The following is an 18,503-nucleotide window of genomic DNA, read 5'->3' on the forward strand; positions in this document are numbered from 1 at the left end:
CTGCATTTCCTCTTCCGGTTGGGTTTGTAACAGTTGATTTCTATGTTGCTGAGATAGCATAACCCTTCTAGCCCTACAACAAATGTCATTCTCAGAAACTATAGAAATCATCATAAAACAAGGTTATCAATGGAGTACTACTTATATATAGAGGTCACCCTGGCCTGTGTACTAATTAGCCAAAAAATATGAGCTTTATCTAAGTTTAGTAGTGAAATCAGGTGCTTCTACCACATAACCAAATCCCACAAAACAATCTAAGTTCATATGACTGACATAGTGACAACTAGGTATAAGACTATAAAACGATGCTTCCAATAACAATTTGTATTCTTTAAATGTAAAGACAACAAATTTCATGAAAGAATTTCCTATGTACTCTCATTGACCACTAGAAACACTCCATTGATGATGATGAGAATAGAGCATAGGCTAATGGTGGTTTATCAAATAAACCAACTTCATATTACGTTCAAGTCCTTCTTGTAGACCCAACTTCAAAAAATAAGAATAAAAAAGGAACTTCCTAAAGAGAAAAAAAACACAGTAAATGGAAAATCATTACTCCACTATACTTGGTTCCATTTCAACAACCACAAACGAAGATTATTCACCGAAAAAGAAAAAAACCACAAATGAAAATCCCCTGCAACCCGGATAATCATTCAGTGCCCTAGCCGCCCCCATATTAGGAAAAGGGATTGGGGAATCACTTGGGCACCGCCTAATAATATTCCTCTCCACCCCGACACCCCACTTTCTGACTGGACTACACCATTGCAAAATCTTAAGTAACCGAGAACCGGGGAGACGACGCTACTGTATGGGATTTTGTGACGAAGGTCAAGAATAATCGCACTCTGCTCAAAAAGTCGTTGATAAATCGATCAACAGGGTTCACAAAAGGAAAAAAGAAAAACCAAATGCTGGATTGTGGATAAACAATTAAACACTGGCAAATTATTCAATACTTCCGGAGTGGATTGCCACGTGGTATTCCCTACAAAACATTAGATATGGCCAAGAGATTCATGCACTCAATATCTCCTCTTGTATATTTTTGCTCTTCCTGAATCTCCTTGGCCGAATACTCCACAGAGCAACGGCTCCACATTACCTCAATTTTGCGAAGTTCATATAGATTAGCAAACTCAATCGGGATCCGCTTTAGACTTCTGCAATATTTAACAACTAAGACCTCAAGTCTCGGAAATTGATCTTCGGAAGCATTCCATTCTTCGATGTCAAGATCTTGTAACCTCAAGTACTTGAGTTGAGAGAATCCCTCCTCAAGTTCACTTGTGTCCCAAATTTGTCCATGACAGGCCGCCCTTGATAATCTGAGAGCCTCAAGGCTCGGCAAGGTTTGGAGGATTGATAGCTCCTCCCACATTAAGCCCGTATTCTCCAAAGTTAGCCGTGTAACAGTCACAGGAAACTTCAACATTGGCGGAAAGGTAGTTGCCTTGTTCAAACGACCGCAGTGTTTAAAGCTGAGTGTCTCAAGGCATTTCAAGAACTCTAGGTCGGGGAGCTTCATTACATAATCATTGGATATTAGATCTCCATAAAATCCTAGCTTCCTAAGATTGGGAGTGCTTACCAAGAAATTTCGGCACTCCTCACAAGGACATATTGAATGCAATGTCTGTAGACTATCCAACTTGGACGAACGGTCAAAATCAATTCCATCTTCTATGTAAGGATAAAGGCAGCTAAGATGATATTTGAATACCCCTCTTTTAGCATGTAGATGCCTCAACTTAACCATCTTAAATATATCGCGAGGCAACAGAATGGTTTTCCAATCCAAGTTTGACCAACGTTTTGGCCAATGTTTGAGGTTAAGGGTTTCTAGGTTGAAGAGGTAGGAAAATGGCGATACAAAATCCAATGTGTCACTTGGTAACCGATGTGCCAAGTATCTCAAATGAACTAGACGTCCTCTTCGAATATAACCGTGGTATCCATCAACAGGGAAATTTAAATGCAACACCCTGAGAAGTTCAAGATTTTCAACAAAGAAGAATGCCAGTTGGGGTTTAAATTTTAAGCTGAGGCACAGAAAAGAACGAAGGTTTGAAAGACAATGTTTGAAGGAATACTCATAAAAGATCTGGCTGCCAGTGAAGAGCCGACGATACTTAGGTGCAGAAGAAGGTGAAAAAGTATCATTCTCGTAACTTTGCATAAGGAAATTATCCTCCTCAGCTTTTTTCAAGCATAATTCACGCAGAAGATCATGGATACGACATGTTTTAATTCCTCCAAAGGACCTTTTCCTAGCTACCATTACCAGACTTCTATCAATAAGACTGCTTAAGTAATCTTTTGCTATGTCCTCCAAGCTTTTATCACATTCACCTTGCTGAATAAATCCCTCCGCAATCCATAACCAAATCAACTCGCGTACGATGATTTCAGAATCTTCAGGGAATCCTCCAATATAAACAAAACACGCTTTCAAATGAAGAGGCAGGTGAGTGTAACTAAGTTCTAGTATCTCCATGCAACCGTCTTGGTTTTTGGCAATGATAGAACTTAAACATTTGGAAACATCCTTCCACATGTCGAGTGTCTTGTCTTCCACTGCCAGAATGCCAGCTATTGCGACAATTGCGAGTGGTAGTCCTTCACATTTTTCTGCTATATGCTCACCAATGCCAACCAACTCTGGTGGGCAACATTTCTTCCCGAATACCTGTTCAATGTGAACAGGTCTATAATTGTAATTATATAAAACTTGAACCAAGTAATAGAAGTTTAACAGTCATATGATGAGAATAAGAAATATTTAAAATATAAATTCTTAAAAAGAAATTAGAAAAATGAAACATATGACAAAAGTATTAACGAAGCATATGTTCAAATTACTTTGTTTAGTTATACTACATATGTAACACCTCGTCCCACATCAAAAGTCTACATGGATGATCTTGGGCATATAACAAACCTTGTGGACTACTACTAGTACCTTGAGCTTAAGTATTTTGAGGCATGTGGTGTGGCTTGTGGATCAAAATCAAGGTACTGGGTTAGTGGTCTGCTTGGGGCATTACAAATGGTATTAGAGCCTGCACCAACCGAAAATGTGGGACTTGACCCCACACAAGGATGTGTGTTCCTAAATGGGGGAGATTGTGACACCCCATAGCTAAGAAAAAGACCAGGGTTGAGGCCGTGGTGACCCTAGTGCTCGATGGGAGGGAAAAGACCCAAGTAATGCTGTGGTGACCCCAATCACAAGTCTCACATCGCTTGGTAAATACAAAGTTCAGTGTTGTATAAAATAGATCATGTCCCTATCTTGTACAAGGCTTTTTAAAGCCGTGTGAGCGTCAAAGCTTATTTGAACTTCACAATTAAGCGTGCTTGCCTTAGTCCTGGGATGTGTGACCTATTGGTAAGTCTATGGAGCATGGGCAGCCATAGCGGACATTATTGTACATGGCAGGAGCGAGTCATTACAACGTATAATAATTTTCTTTTCTTTTTCTGAAACAAATACCTTTTTTTTTTGGTTAGTTACAAGAAAATGAAATACCTTCTTTTGTAACAACTCCCAACTGCAACTTTTTGGTAAAGGAGCCAAACGATGAGGGACGGAATGGATGCCATTAGGTTCGACAAGTAGTCGACTAGTGAACAACACTTTGCTGCCATTGCATTCCTTAGGAAGTGATCTTTGGATATCATTCCAGGCTTGAATGCCCCATATGTCATCCATGACAATGAGATATTTCTTACCCTTCAAGCATATGTATGTTTTTTCTCCCAATTCATCCTCACTAATCTTCTCTTCTTCTCCAAGTTTTTTCGGGGAAGTGCCTTCTCCCAATTTATCTTCTGTACTCTTCTTGTCATCTCCATGATTTGTTGGGGAAGCTTGTTCCAGAATACGAGTCAACAAATTTCTCTTCATAGTCTTATCATAATCTTGAGAAACATTGACCCATGCACGAATTTCAAAGGTATGTGACGTCAAAGGATGATCATATACTTCTCTGGCCAAAGTGGTTTTGCCACCTCCAGCTGCACCAACGATTGATATTATCTCCAGTCGGCCACCTTCTCCATTGTCGAGAAGCATTCCCATTAATGTCTCTACCTTCTCCTTGAAACCAACCACCACCTTCTCTTCTGCCACTTTGGATGTGTTGCTCTCTCCAGATGAACTTGAACCTCCTGTTGGGAAATAAAAAGAGGCTTATGATCAAGGATGGAGCCAAAAGTTACATGAGGGTCCTGTTGTTTTAATTTAGTATTTTACATATAAAATTTATTTGATTTTTTATTGAAGAATTTTTATCACTTAACTTGACGTGGGATGATAGGTTCTTAAATGCATCTATTTATTCTCCATAACCTATACTATGCTTGCCAATTTATATAGTTACTTGGTACTTTTTATGCGATTTCTATGATTGCAGGTCACTCAGGTCGTTTGCATAGAATTTGGCTTTAAATTAGAGATTTAAAGATTCAAAAATGTGACTTGATTGCGATTCAGGAAAGCCCAACATATTTTGGAGGCTTAATGTGCTAATGGGCTTTACATAAGTTCAATTAGTGCAAAAGTGGGTGATATAAGAACTATATTATAAAACAGAGCGGTTTTCCATTGAAAATGTCTATGCATACAAACAGAGCTATCTCTATAACCGTTCGATCCTACTTCCTGTTAACTTTGTATCCGTCGGATTGAATGCATATTTCCTAATTATAAATCTACAATCTATATCCTAATTACACGTTTCCTAATAAAGCTTTAAATATATCCCCTTTCTTAATTTTGTTCCCTTTTCCGAATTGGAGTAAATCAATTGACCTTGTTCAATAATGTAAATGTTTAGAAATGTTTTCGAAATGTTTCTATGTTCCCTTTTCTAATTGATTTTTCCATTTCCAATTGATTTCTACAACTATCACCATGTCTCTCTCTCTCTGTGGTTCAAATGCAACACCTTTCGGAAGTTACCACAACCATCGCCACTAGCACCATCGTACACCACCGCAAACCACAAACCACTATCGTCGGCAACAACAGCCACAAGTCTTTCATCGTCGGTCGTTTTCTCAATTAGGATTTTTTCATTATAGATTTTTTTCCTCGATTTCTCTTACTTCTAAATAATTTCCTGTTTGATTCCTACCAATTGCATTTTTTTGATGCTTTTTGTAGTAATCTGTAGAGAATGTTTGATTCAATTAAAAATACCCCAATGTAAGTTTTGATATGATAAATTCAACTTTTTCTTATTTTTTTTTTGATCGGCAAAATTAAAATTTATTAAAAAACGGGGGAAAGAGGAAGGAGATCCAACAAAGAGTTGGAAGATACACCTCAAGGGCAAAAGCCCGGAACACCCAAAGAGTTCAACCTTTTCTTATGGGAATTGCGTTGTTCTATTTTGAGTTGAGTTGTGTTGGTTTCATTAAGGATTTATTTTGACCATAGTATTTACTCAGAGCATTCCTCACTCATTTACCCATCCGTGTTTACCAATATTGGCTCCTCCACAATCGGAGCCGCAGACCACAGCTCCGAATAAACAGTAACTACTATGGTATCTATAACATTTTTGACTTATACGCTGAATCTCACGTTCTCTCTATTTATCTCATTATTTGTCTAATTTTGAGTTTTGTTTAATTTCAACTTCTTTTTAGCTTGGAAGGAACTCTACTGATGGTGAGAAAGCTTTTTTTCCCTAAGTGTTTATTGTTCAATTAAACAGGGTTAATAACTCTTACAAAAAGATTATATCCTTACCCTTTTTTTCAGTAGGCAAGTTTCACGATCTTTCTCTACGTTGATTTACCTTCGGCAGAGTGCACAAATTTAGCGGCGGCATTATCTGTGAGGTTTGTGCCCGAGTTCTCTAACTGCCTCACTCAATCCCTCTCTGCGACAGCGTTGTCCATGGAAAAATCACTCACACTAGATCGATCCATTTGTATACATCGTACAATACCTCACTGTTATTTACTCCATCAATTTTCTTGAACTCAAATCTAAATGCAAAATATACAAGTAAAAAAGTGACTTTATGTATTTTTTACTACCCTTCGAGACTTTTCCTTAACTTTAAATCGTATTTTTGCACCGATTAAAAAAAATGTTAAATACACATTCTATTCTTCGTCTACCAGAAACGAATGCAATATCTTAGTTTGGTGATATTTGCTTATATCCTGCTTCTTGGGTGGTACTTAGACATAATTTTTTTGCAAGTGTGTTGGGTTTTTCTTGAATAAAAATAAGTTTTCCTTTGATAAAATGTAAAAAACTACAATCATGGGTTGTATTGAGAATGGCCAAATATGTATCTGGATTCGCATACTCTCTAAAAGGACACAGTTTCAAAAACAAAAAAGGAAACGGGAAAGGAGGCAATACAAACAACAACCTACATCCCAAATTTTATTTTTTAATTCGTTTTACTATCTGTTAGTATTCCCATGACATATTTGCTTATGTTTGAAGTATTTTTACTACAACTAAAGGATGTTTTGAATTGATGTGTGCTGAGATTATTTATATATGTGTGTGCTGAGATTATTTATATAGTTGATTAAATAAACTATGTTTAAAACTTATTTAACTACTAGCGTATGCCCGTGCCTGAAGGCACAGCTCGAACAATCAGCACACAAAAATAAATACTAAACTCTCCTCAATAAACATCTCAAACAATCACAACACGTAAATTAATATTAAACTTGCGTGCAATATATCAATCCATGTTCAGCAAATTCAACTATGCTATATGTTAGAACAAAGTTGGATTTAGTCTCACATTAATTGGTGCTTATGTTATGTAACTAGTCACCAGATAATATAAATAAAGCTCACTTGTGTTAGGATTAGTTAACACCCTATACACTTTTCCTTCTCTCTCACAACATGGTATCAGAGCGAGATCTTAACCTTAATTATAAATCATCACAACCCTAGCCTAAACCTTAGCCTCTGTACATAATCCCTAAAATCACAATTCTAATCCTAGCCTCTGAAACAATAATGTAACATATATATCCATTGATAAACATCATAATCTTAATGAAAAAGAAATGGGTAGCAAATATTTATACAAAAAATAATGGAAGAACTCACCTCGGTGGTTTCGGGGAAGTAGATTTTGGTGGTATTGAACTTTTCAAGAGAGAGAGGAGGGGAGAGGTAGCGAAAGTAAAGAAGAAAAATGTGAAAATCATATGAATGATGTATAGAAAATTCTATTTTCAGTGATTTCCATGATGTACGTTTGATAGCCTAGAAATAGGAAAGGAGGATGCTACGGATACCGACTAAAGTACACAAATCGTACGTACCGACCATTCGCGGGGCCCACTCCGGACATGCATGGATGATCCAAGCCGTTCAATAATTTTAAAATAAAAACCGAGTGGACTCGTGAAAAATCAACTCCATCCGATATGTGTAAGTGCTTGACCAAATCTTCCCATTTTTCCCCTAGAAAGAGATAATTCTGGGCCGGTCCTAATTTTTGCTTTGTTAGCCCACCAAGTCTTAGAGCATCCACAATGGAATAATCAAAAGTTACCATATCATCTTTTGGTTATCCATTTAAGAGGTTGCTAAGGTTAGTAATGTAGATGTCCATAATGACATAATCAAAATTGAATAATCAAAATTTACCACATCACCTTTCCAACCTATAAAAATTGTCATCATAAAAAATAATATTTTTCAAAATAGTTTTCAAACTAGTAATAAAAACAGGTTATTAGAAATAGAAAATAATTTTTTGAAAACATTTATTTTGAAAAAAACACTTTTCAGAAAAAGTTTTATAAAAACAGTTTTTGAAAAAAATACATTTTTTTTAAATAACAGTTTTTGAAAAAAAAGACAGTTTTAAAAATAATTTTTTTAATAAAAAATTGTTTTATTGGTTTTGCAAAAAAAGATAATAACTTCTTTTAAAAATATGAGAGAGAGAGAGAGAAGGTTTGGTTATTGGCAAAATATTGCTAGTTTTGATTATTGCAGGGCCACAATTTGATGAGTTGCTAAGAGATTATTAAGTTTGATTATGCCACTGTGAGCACTTTTTTGAAAAAACATTCTTAATTTTAGCAACTCTATAGTTTGGTTATTCCATTGTGGATGCTCTTATGGGGTACAAGTGCAATGTCCACTACGTCCTGTGGATGTGATTTTACTTATTTACCCCTGTTTAAATAGCAACAAAAGCTGGGCAATCATCATTTAGGGTTTGCAACCCACCTCTCTCTCTCTCTCTCCCCGGTTACATCGCCGCCCCTCACCATCCACGCCGCCCCGTCAGCGTCGTCGGCTCACCGCCCAGAGGACCTGATCTCGTGGTTGAGCTCCGCCGCCGGCAAGCTCAAGGCCCTGAGGGAGCTCAAGAACCAGATCATCGGCAACCGGACCAAGAAGCTCTCCTACATATATCAACCGGAACAAGAAGCTCTCCGTCGTCTCCATCCTCTCCTACACCGCCGCTGCCGCCGCCGAAGATGATGCCTCGTCGAACTCCCTCCTCGTGCAATCGGCCACCGTAGTCGGGAGTTTCGCCTGCGGCCTGGATGCCGGCGTCAAGGACGTTCTCCACGCCGGTGCTTTCCCTCACCTCTTGAGTCTTATCTCTCATCCTAATAACAAGGTAATTTTGATCAATTTGACGCGCTTGAACTCTGTTAGGTTTTTTATTTTTATCATTAGCATTAGCAGTAAGTTCATGACAATTAGATCCATCTCGATGCCGGTGCCGGTGCGACAGCATTTTGGTTTTTTCAAGCTCAATTTTGATGGGGGTATTGATAATCAAGGAGGAAGGTGTGGGATGGGTTTGGTAATTAGTGACTGGAATGGCAAGTTTATTGCGGCAAGGGCTGTTGGAAAGCCATATGTGACTGACCCGCTGGTGGTGGAGGCAATGGCACCAAGGGAAGGGCTTCAGTTTGCCAAGGAATTGGGGTTGGAGTCTATCATTGTTGAAAGTGATTCCCAACTGCTGGTGGGTCTGGTCCAGGGGCGCAAGGAAGACCAACGATCGGTGGGGGTGATCGTTGCAGATATTGTGCATTTATTAGTTGGATTTACGTGTGCGGAGTTGTGTTTTGTGAGGAGAAGTGGAAACCGAGTTGCCCATAGTGTCGCTCATAAAGTTGTGACAGAACTTTTCTTTTCTACATAGGAGTTTAGGCCTCCGGTGTGGTGTGGCTCCTCTTCCTTCTCCAGAGGGATGTGGGTTTCCGATTTAATGTTTTTGTTATCTTCGTTTTATCAATGACATTGTATAAGTGTGTTAAGGTGACTAAAGTTCATCGAAGTATTCACACTCTTCACCCTTCTGATATAGAGAAAAGAGTCTTCCCTTGAGACAAACGAACAATTTTCATTAACACTGTACTTGAATTCCACAAGCGGTCATATCTAGAAATGCTCCTCATATTTGCTAGACGAAAAAAAGGAACGGTTGGTGCTGCAGAAGTTGAAGCCGGCGCCGGTGGTGGTGGCAACGGTGGCGGGGTTGGTGCCGCTGGCTGAGTCGAAGCGGTAGGGGTAGTAGAGGAAAAGGGGATGGGTGAGTTGTTGTTCTTACTTTTTTTTTATTCAAATTTAGGAGTAGATGGAAATTAACGCTGTTAATATTGTTAATTTATTGGGAATTAACACTGTTACTCTTTTTTGTTGGCTATGTACACACGTTTTTGTTTGTTTAGTTACTCCCTCCGTCCCTAATTAACTGTCCACGTTACTATTCCGGACATTTTAAAAAATCATTTATATCTTCCAAAGTATAATATTTTTTATATGCAATATGGATCTTATTTGATAGATCTCGATTGATTCTATTAGACAAAATTTTGAAAATTTTGAAAAATAGTATAAATTAAAAGATATAACTCATTTTAAAAAATTTGGAAAAAGTGAAAGTGGACAGTTAATTAGGGACGGAGGGAGTATTTTAATTTGTGGTGGTGGTGGTGGTGGCGGCGGCGTGGTTGTAGAGTGGTGGTGGTTTAGGAGGTTCTATGAGCCAACTGTTAATTAACACTATTAATTATAAATTTAGATAGAATTTAACACTATTAATCATGGTGGTGGTGGTGACAACAGTGGCTGCGGTGGTGTAGGAGGTTATATGTGCCAACTGTTAATTAACACTATTAATTGTAACATGAATTTATATGCAAATTAACACTGTTAATTATGGTGTGAATTTATATAAAAATTAGCACTCTTAATTTAGGCAAAAATTAACACTGTTAATTGTGGTGGCGGCAGCATGGTGACGGTGGTGGCGGCGGCGTGGTGGCGGTAGAGGTGTGGTTGTGGTGGTTGCATGGGGGGGAGGGGGGGGGGGTGTGTGTTATGTGGGGTGTTGGTGGTTGTGGCTGGATCGTTTCTCTCCAATTGCCTTTTTTTTGTGAGGAGTATTTTTGTCAACAAAATAATGAAGAGGACCTACTGGGCTATTGACTCTTTCAATAGGACCTAGTGAGCTATTCTTCACCCTGACAGAACCGGCCGTGAAGTTCCCCTAGTGCACGCTACCAATTACTTGGCAGCCCTAAAATTCCCGAAAGAATTATTAACTCTCAATTGCCATTCATTGATCTGGCCCACTGCTAAGCCATATGGCTTGTAGCCTTGCTCCCACGTGCACAGCTTTCATGACTACAGGAACTTTCTGGGCCGGTCTTATCTGGGTGAAGAATAGCTCACTAGGTCATATCCAAAGAGTCCATAGCCCAGTAGGTTCTCTTCATTATTTTGTTGACAAAAATACTCCTCGCAAAAAAAAGGCAATTGGAGAGAGACGATCCAGCCACCACCACCAACACCCCCCCCCCCCCCCAATGCAACCACCACAACCATGCCGCCACCACCACCTCTGTTACCATGCCGCCGCCACCACAATTAACAATGTTAATTTTTGTCTAAATTAAGAGTGTTAAATTTTATCACTACAAGAAAAATTGCATTGGGTGACGAATGAAAATCGTCGCAAATTGTATGTTTTTCGTCACAAATAATATAGGGGACGAAAAAAAATTTGTCGACTAAAGGTTGTCGAGGATTCCTACCTGGTGACGAAATCTATTTTTCGTCACCTATAGTGCCTTTTGGTGACGAAAAATTTCGTCACGGAAAAATGACTTGGTGACGAAATTTTCTTCGTCACCTATTATGCTTTTTTGATGACAAAAAATTTCGTCACAAATTATTCCCTTTGGCTCGTCAAAGGTGACCCATTGGTGACGAAAAATTTCGTCACAAAAGACATTCTTATATGTGAAAAAAATCTCACTTTCTTGCTCCTGCGGGGTTTCGAACCCGAGTCTCCTACGTTTTGCACGCATGCTTTAACCAACTACACCACACAAACTTTTCAGCATATGTTTGAAATATCTAATATATAACACATACATTGAACATTAAAATATATTTTGAACGCCATTTTGAACTATTAAACATTAAAATTAGCAATTTTAATAAACATGAAAGTCGTAGCTCTTTATGTTATTGTTCAAACCCAATTTAGATTATTTCAATCGGAGTTCTGATCAAAGAGTTATGCCCGAAATATACTTGGTTACAAAGCGTAATTCATAAATTTCGTCACCAAAGGATAAATTTTTCGTCACTGAAAACGTAAAAAGAAGACGAAAATATTTTTCGTCACCAAATTGGTTCATTTGGCGACAAAATATTTTTTCCGTCACCGAATAGTTATCTTTGGTGACAAAAAATAATTTCGTCTCCTTTTTTACTCTTTTGGTGACGAAAATTTTATTTCGTCGCCAAATAGGAGCCTTTGGTGACAAAAATATCTTTTTCGTCACTAAATAGTTATAATTGGTGACAAAATAATTTCATCAAGGAAGTTATCAAAATAGTGATGAATTTATTTTTTTGTCGCCAAATATACTCATTTAGCGACGAAATTAAATTTTGTCGCCACTTTTTCGTCACTAAACATACTTTTTCTTGTAGTGTATATAAATTCACACCATAATTAACAATGTTAATTTTTATTTAAATTAACAGTGTTAATTTGCATATAAATTCATACTACAATTAATAGTGTTAATTAACAGTTGGCACATATAACCTCCTACACCGCCACCGCCGCCACTGTTGCCACCACCACCACCACCACAATTAATAGTGTTAATTAACAGTTGGCTCATAGAACCTCCTACACCACCACCACTCTACAACCACACCGCCGCCACCACCACCACAAATTTAGACACAAATTAAAATAAATAAACAAACACAAACGTGTGTACATAACCGACAAAAAAGAGTAACAGTGTTAATTCCCAATAAATTAACAGCGTTAATTTCCATCTACTCCTAAATTTGAATAAAAAAAAATAAGAACAACAACTCAGCCTTCCCTTTTTCCTCTACTCCCCCTACCGCTTCGACTCAGCCAGCGGCACCAACCCCGCCACCGTTGCCACCACCACCAGCGCCGGCTTCAACTTTTGCGGCACCAACCGTTCCTCTTTTTCATCTAGCAAATATGAGGAGCATTTCTAGTTGTGACCGCTTGTGGAACTGAAGTACAATGTTCATGAAAATTGTTCGTTTGTCTCAAGGGAAGACTCTTTTCTCTATATCAGAAGGGTGAAGAGTGTGAATACTTCGATCAACTTTAGTCACCTTAACACACTTATACAATGTCATTGATAAAACGAAGATAACAAAAACATTAAATCGGACACCCATCCATCTAGAGAAGGGAGAGGAGCCACACCGAAGGCCTAAACTCCTACGTAGAAAAGAAAAGTTCTGTCACAACTTTATGAGCGACACTATGGGCAACTCGGTTTCCACTTCTCCTCACAAAACACAACTCCGCACACGTAAATCCAACTAATAAATGCACAATATCTGCAACGATCACCCCCACCGATCGTTGGTCTTCCTTGCGCCCCTGGACCAGACCCACCAGCAGTTGGTAATCACCTTCAACAATGATAGACTCCAACCCCAATTCCTTGGCAAACTGGAGCCCTTCCCTTGGTGCCATTGCCTCCACCACCAGCGGGTCAGTCACATATGGCTTTCCAACAGCCCTTGCTGCAATAAACTTGCCATTCCAGTCACTAATTACCAAACCCATCCCACACCTTCCTCCTTGATTATCAATACCCCCATCAAAATTGAGCTTGAAAAAACCAAAATGCTGTCGCACCGGCACAGGCATCGAGATTGATCTAATTGTCATGAACTTACTGCTAATGCTAATGATAAAAATAAAAATAAAAAACCTAACAGAGTTCAAGCGCATCAAATTGATCAAAATTACCTTGTTATTAGGATGAGAGATAAGACCCAAGGGGTGAGGGAAAGCACAGGCATCGAGAACGACCTTGATGCCGGCATCGAGGCCACAGGCGAAGCTCCCGACGGCTGTGGCCGATTGCACGAGGAGGGAGTTCGACGAGGCATCGTCTTCGGCGGCAGCAGAGGCGGTGTAGGAGAGGATGGAGACGACGGAGAGCTTCATCCGTTTGTTGGCTATGTACACATGTTTGAGTACACACATTTTGTGTTTGTTTATTTATTTTAATTTGTGTCTAAATTTGTGGTGGTGGTGGTGATGGTGGCGGTGTGGTTGTAGAGTGGTGGTGGTGTAGGAGGTTCTATGAGCCAACTGTTAATTAACAGTGTTAAATTATAAATTTAGACAGAATTTAACACTGTTAATCATGGTGGTGGTGGTGGTGGTGGCAACGGCGGTGGCGAAGGTTATATGTGCCAACTGTTAATTAACACTATTAATTGTAGTATGAATTTATATGCAAATTAACATTATTAATTTAGACCAAGATTAACACTATTAATTATGGTGTGAATTTAGACAAAAATTAACACTCTTAATTTAGACAAAAATTAACACTGTTAATTGTGGTGGCGGCGGCATGGTGACGGTCGTGGTGGTGGTGGCGGTGTAGTGGGGTGGTGGTGGCGTTGGCGTGGTTGTGGTGGTTGCATGGCGGTGGCGGCGGCAGCGGAGCGGGGGGTTGGTGGTGGTGGCTGGATCGTCTCGATCCAATTGCCTTTTTTTTGCAAGGAGTATTTTTATCAACAAAATAATGAAAAGGACCTACTAGGCTATGGACTCTTTGGATAGGACATAGTGAGCTATTCTTCACCCAGACAGGACCAGCGAGGAAGTTCCCCTAGTCTTGGTCTTCATGAAAGCTGTGCACGTGGGAGCAGGCTAGAAGCCATATGACTTGGTAGTGGGCCTGATCAATGAATGGCAATTGAGAGTTAATAATTCTTTCGGGAATTTTAGGGCTGCCAAGTAATTGGTAGCACTATAAAAAGAAAAGAGGGTTGCGCCCTTTGGGAGGATCACAACTCTAGGGTTTTTCATCTCTTTTTGAAGTCCACGGACGAAACAGAGAAGAAAGGAACAGGGCTGCCGATATCAAAAGGAACGGGGCTGCTATTCTTTGGTTCCAATATTGTTTAGTTTCATCGAGTTGTTTTTCCCATCAAAATATTTGAAGTCTTGTTCAACTACTTGCACTCCGGTAATTCGTTTTAATTTTTGTTCTTTATAAAAGTTATACGCTGGTATTTGATTAGTTGATATTTCTTATTTATTTTTCATCTCGCGTAATAGAAACATGTTTAAATTAAACTAGGGTTTCTTTCAATTTTTATTTGATAATGAGTAAGTAGTTGTATAGGTAAGGTCGCGGGGTGATTAGCACACCGTGGCCAGGCCAGGTCAGACACGTTCTGCTCCTGTTTTTCGAAATAATAAAGAAAAGACAATTTTAGGTTAGTAAAGTACTTCTGTTAGACGAATTTGGTCATCGTCGAAGCCCATGTGAATGGGAGAATGGGGGTCCAAAACTCATTCTTCGCTGCGCATGGGTAAACAGCGACCATTAAAGTTTGCATCTTTCGGGGTAGCTTTTTCTCTGTAAAGTCAAACGTTTTTAAGAACACCAATTGGAGCACACACCACCGTCTCTGTGGATTCGACTCTGGTCTTACCGGATATTGTTCTACGTCGATCATAGCTTTACGCTTAGGGCAACCCATTAATTTAGGATTAGAATTTTGTCAAGCATGGGACTAGCAGGTAAAAACCTAGTTGACTTATTCTCCTATTTTTACACCAACAAATCAAACCGCCATCCTAAGAGTACTGCTACAATAGTTGAAAAATAATAGGATTGGTTTGTAACACATAACAACCAGTGGTTTAAGACTTTGATTATAAGTATTGTATTATATAACGTTGTGGTTTATATAAGTAAGTTAGTTTTGGACATTAATGGCACTCCCCAAATTTATAATGCGACTCTCCAGTGGAGTGGCAAAATCAATTCCATATAGAAATTGATAATGTCGCTCCTCAAATCGATAACCGCACTCCCCTTTTGGGAGTGGCATTGTAAATTTCCTTAGTTTTTCTCAAAAGGTGCATTCCAATTCACTAACTTCTTTATCACACAGTATTTACTCCTCTTATTCTTCCTTAACACACACAACGTCTCTATTTTCCTCTTCATACTGTTTTATGCATGGCTAGGATTCTATCATATTTTCCGTATATATTGGCTGCTGGATTTCATGCAATTTAGAGTGTCAGGAAACTACATCGTTCGTGAGCTTAATTCGATACACAGAAGAGAACTCGAAGGTCATTGTATTTTAGGAAAAGAGCACCATCCAATTCCGTGCAGAAGGGGGTGTATCCTTCCTAAGCCACATGCTTTTCTATTCCTTTCTCCATCTATCTAATTTCGTGAATTTGCTTGATGAATATTACTTAGATTTACGATTTTAGCATAAATTCCTCACATATATTTTCTCCAATAGGGCCATAGTAAGGGTAATAGAATTTTTAAATATGTGTTGGAATAGAACAATTTCTCATATTCCATATTTCAGAGCTTGTCATTATCCTCATAAGAGCCCGGCATAGCTGAAACTAAAAATTAATACTCCCTCCGTCCCTTTTTTTGTGTCCAATATTCCATTTTGGGCTGTCCCTTAATAAGTGTCTCTTTTGTAAAGTTAGGGGGGTAAAAGTTGGTGTATTGTCTATTTTGTCCCTAAAAGGAGATTTTATTTTGAAAAGTTAGTGAGTAAAAGTATAATGATGATGGGTAAATAGGAAAAGTGGAGGAAAAAGTTGATGTGAAAGGTGTAATGATGATGTCTTTTTAATAAGTTGGAGTTACGAAGCAGGACACTTAAAAAGGGACGGAGGGAGTACAAAACACTAACTCGCTAGCAAGTTTTTGAATATTAAAATACTGAAAAAAATACTAAGTAGCTAGGTTTTTTAATTTTCTTTTCCCTAAGGGTTATGGTGAACTTTTTGGTTCTCCCTTCCTTTTTACTCGATGTACCCTCTTCGAGTCTAATAAAAATAAGAATTTTGCCGAGCAAAATAAATAAAAATTACTGAAAAAAAGTGAACCAATACCTTCGGTTTTGGAAAAAGGGTGCTCGAGTTTTTTGCCTGCTACTCCATTAATGTCACACATATTCTCATCGTAAATCTGCTTTACGCCAGTTGTAAGAATCTTGATCTTCTTTTTGACACTTTTAAGGTCAAGGGAAAGATGATCCTGACGAGTCTTGAACATCTTTTTGACACATCGAAGGACAGAGGGAAAACAATCCTCATGTTGACGAAGATAAGGGGCATGATTAGCTGATGTCGGAAATATGGATTTGAGAAGGTAATACAAGTGAGAACTTAGAAGTATCACACTCGCCACCCTATGGAATTCACCCACGGGATAAGAGTCGCAATAGGAACTAGCCAAAGGCTGAAATTTCACTTCCATTATCAAGCTAATTCATATCAGTACATAACTGGCCTTTAAACACAAAAAAAAGGACTAGAAAATTCCTGAAACATAAAAGAAAACGACAAATTCCAAGAGGACCTTTCAACTCTCAAGTAGAAGATACCAAAAGTCACTTGAATATCAGCACTTATTTGGTCAAAGTTGGTTATGAGAATAATTCCATGACTTAGTTGGGAGTTCCAAAATTAGGTAGAAGGGCAGTAAAATTATCTTGGGATTCACCGGCATCATTCGCTTCCACTGCGTGCAACTCGCCCTCGAGTTCTTCTGCCATTCCGTCCTCATAAAAGGGAGAAAGATCTGATACATTGAAGGTTTTTGAAACACCGTACTCTTCTGGAAGTTCAATTTGGTAAGCATTTTCTCCAATTCTTTTGAGAACTTTGAAAGGACCATCAGCTCGAGGCTTGAGCTTGCCATAACGCCCTGGCGGAAAGCGTTCCTTGCGAAGATGAACCCAAACCAAGTCTCCTTCTTTGAAAGCAGCAGCCTTCCTATGCTTATTAGCACTTTTCCGATACTTTTCATTTTGCTTTATGATACGGTCTCGCACCTGCTCATGTAACTTCTTGATATACTTGACTTGCTCTTCAGCATCTCCACTGAAATGATGAGTTACAGGAAGTGGAACTAGGTCCAGTGGACTGATAGGATTCCTTCCGTAAACAACTTCAAAAGGACTAGTACCCGTTGATTTGCTTGTGGATCGGTTGTAGGCAAATTCAGCTTGAGCTAGAATAAGATCCCATTGACGAATGTTGTTGCCAATTAAACTTCTTAACAGATTTCCCAAGCTCCTGTTAACAACTTCAGTTTGTCCATCCGTCTGCGGGTGATGAGAAGAACTAAACTGTAAGGTAGTTCCAAGCTTTCTCCAAAGTGTACGCCAAAAGTGACTCATGAACTTAGAATCTCTATCTGAAGTCATGGTTTTAGGAATTCCATGAAGCTTTACAATCTCCCGGAAGTAAAGATCAGCCACATGAGATGCATCCAAGGTCTTGTTACATGGAACAAAGTGTGCCATTTTTGAGAATCTGTCAACGACAACCATAATTGAGTCTTTCTTTCTTTGGGTTCTTGGCAGCCCAAGAACAAAGTCTAGACTCACATCTTCCCAAGGAGCTATAGGGACTGGTAATGGCGTGTATAACCCAGTATTTTGAGCATGAGTTTTGGCACGGTGACAGATTTGGCATCGCTCCACATATCGTGCAACATCCTTCAACATTTTCGGCCAATAGAAGGTTTCCGCAACAAGAGAAAGAGTTTTATCCCTACCAAAGTGTCCAGCGAGTCCACCATCATGAGCTTCCTTGATAATAGCTTCTCTTAGCGAACATTCTGGAATGCATAGCTGGTTGTCCCTAAAAAGAAAGCCATCTTGCAACAAAAACCGATTGAATGGTCCCTTAGAGCACTCTTCCCATAGTTTAGTGAAATACTTATCATCTTTGTATTGCTCCTTGAGAACTTCAAAGCCTAAGACCTTCACTTGCATTGTGGAAAGCAAGGAATGCCTTCGGCTTAAAGCATCTGCTACTTGATTTTGCTTGCCCGCCTTATGTTTGATATGAAAAGTGTAAGCTTGCAGAAACTCAACCCAAGAAGCATGTCTGCTACTGAGTTTATGCTGG

At 38.9% G+C, this 18,503-nt stretch overlaps 1 protein-coding gene across 1 annotated transcript; it reads right to left on the reverse strand.

Moving 5' to 3' along the window:
- Nucleotides 1–1,000: 1,000 nt before the first annotated feature.
- Nucleotides 1,001–16,842, reverse strand: LOC131317131 (putative late blight resistance protein homolog R1B-8). The gene is made up of 3 exons (XM_058346700.1): nt 16,476–16,842; nt 3,545–4,185; nt 1,001–2,701 (listed from the first exon to the last, which is right to left on the reverse strand). The coding sequence occupies exons 1-3, from the start codon at nt 16,840–16,842 to the stop codon at nt 1,001–1,003; spliced, it is 2,709 nt and encodes a 902-aa protein (XP_058202683.1).
- Nucleotides 16,843–18,503: the final 1,661 nt, after the last annotated feature.

The sequence above is a fragment of the Rhododendron vialii genome, chromosome 2a, assembly GCF_030253575.1.
Source record: "Rhododendron vialii isolate Sample 1 chromosome 2a, ASM3025357v1".
Taxonomy (NCBI): domain Eukaryota; kingdom Viridiplantae; phylum Streptophyta; class Magnoliopsida; order Ericales; family Ericaceae; genus Rhododendron; species Rhododendron vialii.

Excerpts from the sequence above, each read along its gene's own strand:
- LOC131317131 (XM_058346700.1), bottom strand. The coding sequence starts at position 16,842 with ATGGAAGTGAAATTTCAGCCTTTGGCTAGTTCCTATTGCGACTCTTAT. Across the intron at positions 4,186-16,475 it reads CCCTTTTTCCAAAACCGAAG|GAGGTTCAAGTTCATCTGGA; the intron begins GTATTGGTTCAC and ends ATTTCCCAACAG. Across the intron at positions 2,702-3,544 it reads GGGAGTTGTTACAAAAGAAG|GTATTCGGGAAGAAATGTTG; the intron begins GTATTTCATTTT and ends CACATTGAACAG.